This window comes from Alligator sinensis, unplaced genomic scaffold (genome assembly GCF_000455745.1).
Source record: "Alligator sinensis unplaced genomic scaffold, ASM45574v1 scaffold1488_1, whole genome shotgun sequence".
NCBI lineage: Eukaryota > Metazoa > Chordata > Crocodylia > Alligatoridae > Alligator > Alligator sinensis.
This window is the reverse complement of record NW_005843097.1, coordinates 102,980-106,111: the sequence shown is the minus strand read 5'-3', so window position 1 is coordinate 106,111 and position 3,132 is coordinate 102,980. Positions and strand designations below refer to the sequence as shown.

Below are 3,132 nucleotides of genomic sequence, written 5' to 3'. Positions count from 1 at the left end.
CAGGGGCAGTCACCAACCAGCACAGGAGGGGGGGGGGCAGCAGGTTTTAACCAATCAGGCAAAGGGGGCAGGGCCAAGGCTTTATGCTTGGAGGATCTGGAAAAAATTAACAAGGAGGGGATAATAAAGCTCCCCAAACGGCGTTTTTATCCCAAAACGGCTTCGGTTTCCATGGTGATGGGTCCCCCCCACTGGCTTCCTTGAAGTGCAAAGCAGCCCCGGAAGAGCTGGGATTGGGGGGGAGGGGTGGGCAGGGTGAGATCCTCTCTGGTTCGTAGTAAAAGTTGCTGCTGCCCCTGTAAGGAGGTGGGGCAAGTGAGAGAAGGCAAGTGAGGGCGCTACTGCCCCCACCCCTAACCTGCTCCTCCAACCAGGAAAGAACCAATAAGTCCACCTCCAGTGGCAGTCATGGTGTCACCCTGCCTCCAAGTGGAGTGGGTGGGAGTAGCAACCCCTGCATGCCAAGCAGAGCCACTGTGGCTCCACCCCTTAGCAGAGGGTAGGAGCTGGAGAGAAGCCCCACTCCATGGTGGGCAGAGTAGTGCAGCCCCACCCCCTCCCCACCACGCACCTGCCGGTCAGTTACTTGGCCATGGCTTTGATGGCGACAGCAGCTTCCTCTGTCATGGCTGACAGCACAGTGATCTGGGGGGTGGGGTCAGAATAGGGGGCCAGGATCAGAGTGGGGAGGGGGGCAGGAACCCCCCATATTGCCTCCCAGCACCATCCAGGACCCCACCACCACCACCAGCAAGGTTTATAGTGGGGGAGGGAAGGGGGGTGCCCAGACTCCCCCTCAGCCTGGGAGAGAGGACCCAGGGGTCCAGGCCCCCCACCCCCACTGTCACCCACCCAGCCCCCTGCAGCAGGTAGAGCCAGCAATGCAAGCCTCCCCCCCTCCCCCAGCAGGGAAGAGAAGCGGGGTGGGGGCAAGCACGCACCAGGATTTCCTCGCCGCAGTCGTACTTCTGCTCGATCTCCTTGCCCAGGTCACCCTCGGGCAGGCGCAGGTCCTCCCGCACCTCCCCACTGTCCTGGAGCAGTGACAGGTACCCATCCTGGATCCCGATCAGCTGAGGGGGGCGAGGACAGGGCATCAGTGCTCGGTGGGCACCCCACCAAACCCCCCTCAAGCCTAGTGTCCCCAGGCCAGGGCCGGATGCACTCTGGGCTAGCTCTGCATTAGCTTCTAATTAACATCAAGGCTCTTGTTGGAGGAACCAACCCCTCTCCCACCCCAGGGAAGGGGAGGGGGTCCCAGTTGTGCCCCTGGAGGGTTTGGGGCAATTCCAGCCCTGGGCAGGGATCCCCAAGCACATCCTGGTGTCCACTGGGTGCTGTTCCCTTTGCCCCCCCCAGCCACAGCACAGGCTTTTTCAGGGTAAATACCTCACCCCAGGTATGGGTGGGAAGGTGGGGTGGACCCCTGTGTGCCACCATGAGGGGATGGGTGCAGGGGTGGTGGGCACTGGGAGGTAGGGCTCAAATGAGAGATTGCGAGGAGAGGGCTCTGAACGGAGTCCCCGGACCCCAAGGGAAAAGAGGAAGATGCTGGAGGGACATGGGGCAGGCACAGCTCCAATGAAAGACTGGGGGGGGTCTCTGAGGGGATGTCCCCAACCCCATGAGGAGAGGAGGGGGCTAAAGTGGCACCAGGTGGGCACTGGGGAGGGTAGAGCTTGGATGAGACTTGGGGTCTCTGAAGGGACCCCCCCAACCCCAAAAGGAGAGGAGGGAGCTAGAGGGGCACCGGGAGGACACCAAGGGGCAAGGCTCAGATGTGAGACTGTGGGATCTCTGAGGGGAGCCCCCCAACCCCATGAGGAGAGAGGAGGGGGCTGGAGGAGCATCAGGCAGACAGAACTCAAATAAGAGACTTGGGGGTCTCTGAAAGGACCCCCCCCACCCCACCATGAGAGAGGGGAGGGCTAAAGGGATGCCAAGCGGGCACTGGGGGCAGGCTCTGATAAGAGACTTGCAGGCCTCTGAAGGACACCCCGACACCCCCCTGCCCCCAAGGAGAAAGGAGGGGACAGAGCAGCAGGCACCGGGGAGCTGGGCTCAGATGAGGGGGTCATGCCAGCCATACTCCAGTGGTCTCTGAAGGCAGCCCCACCCCACCCCCGCCCTCCAAGGAGATAGCAGGGGTCCGGACGGACCCGGCCAGGCACTGTGCCTGCGGGCACTACCTGGAAGTCATTCCTCTTGATGTTGGGCACGTCCATGTTGTGGGTGGAGGGGCAGATGTCTTCGTATTTCTTGCCGGTGAAGATGTCAATGCCAACCAGGTGCACCTGGGGGGGGACAGGGCAGGTAAGGGGGGCGGTGGCATGGGAAGCAGGGGTGCCCCCGTGCCCGCCCACCTCTGGGCAAGGGTGCCCACCTTGGCGTGCCCGTGTTTGCCCGTCTTGGAGGTGGACATCTCAACGATCTTGCAGGGGCGCCCCTTGAGCACCACAAAGCCGTTCTTGCGCAGCGCAGAGCACTGCATGGGGAAAGTGGCCGAGGCGCCTGCATCGCCGGTCTCGAAGTCCAGGTCGTCTGCCATGGCGCTGGGATGGTAGCAAGGCTGGCAGGTGGGGGAGAGAACCCAGGAGTCCGGGGTGGGCCCCAGTTCCCCACATCAGCCACAACCCAGGAGTCCTGGCACCTGACACCCACTGCACCCACCAGGTGAGGGGCTTGGGCAATGACTGCTCCCCCTGGCACCCCTGTGCTAGTTGCGGGGCTGGCCAGAAGTCCTCAGGGCACAGGGGATTTGGGAGCCAAGAGGTAGAAACTCAGAGTCCCCCTGGAATCAGGGAGTGGGAGGAGAGAACAGGGAGTCCAGACACCTGGGGGCAATGGGGCCTGGTGGGTTCTACCCCCCACCCCAGGGAGCAGTGGGGACTGGTGGGGTAGAGCTGGGAGCCCAGACACCTGGGTTCTCTCCCTGCCCGAAGGAGCTGGTAGGGTGGGGGGCTAGGAGTCCATTCACCTGGGCTTCTTCTCCCATCCACCTCTAAAAGAAGTCTCCCCCCATGCACAAAGCCCCCCCAACACAGGGCCACTTCCCCCCACCGCTGGGCACAGGCTGGATGCCAGCTGAGGCCGTTTGTTCTGCCTGATCCAGAGGGAATGCGATGGGCAGCC

At 62.8% G+C, this 3,132-nt stretch overlaps 1 protein-coding gene across 1 annotated transcript; it reads right to left on the bottom strand.

Moving 5' to 3' along the window:
- Positions 1–6: 6 nt before the first annotated feature.
- On the bottom strand, positions 7–2,605 carry EIF5A (eukaryotic translation initiation factor 5A). Its single transcript, XM_006037302.3, has 5 exons — positions 2,384–2,605; positions 2,190–2,294; positions 942–1,073; positions 572–645; positions 7–296 (listed from the first exon to the last, which is right to left on the bottom strand). The coding sequence occupies exons 1-4, from the start codon at positions 2,546–2,548 to the stop codon at positions 583–585; spliced, it is 465 nt and encodes a 154-aa protein (XP_006037364.1). The 5' UTR covers positions 2,549–2,605; the 3' UTR covers positions 7–296; positions 572–582.
- Between the last annotated feature and the right edge of the window lie 527 nt (positions 2,606–3,132).

What these genes read in the sequence shown, in the direction of transcription:
- EIF5A (XM_006037302.3), bottom strand. Translation starts at nt 2,548, where the DNA reads ATGGCAGACGACCTGGACTTCGAGACCGGCGATGCAGGCGCCTCGGCC. An exon ending in GCAAACACGGGCACGCCAAG is followed by an intron (nt 2,295 to 2,383) that starts GTGGGCACCCTT and finishes GTCCCCCCCCAG; the next exon opens with GTGCACCTGGTTGGCATTGA. An exon ending in ACTGCGGCGAGGAAATCCTG is followed by an intron (nt 646 to 941) that starts GTGCGTGCTTGC and finishes CCCACCCCCCAG; the next exon opens with ATCACTGTGCTGTCAGCCAT.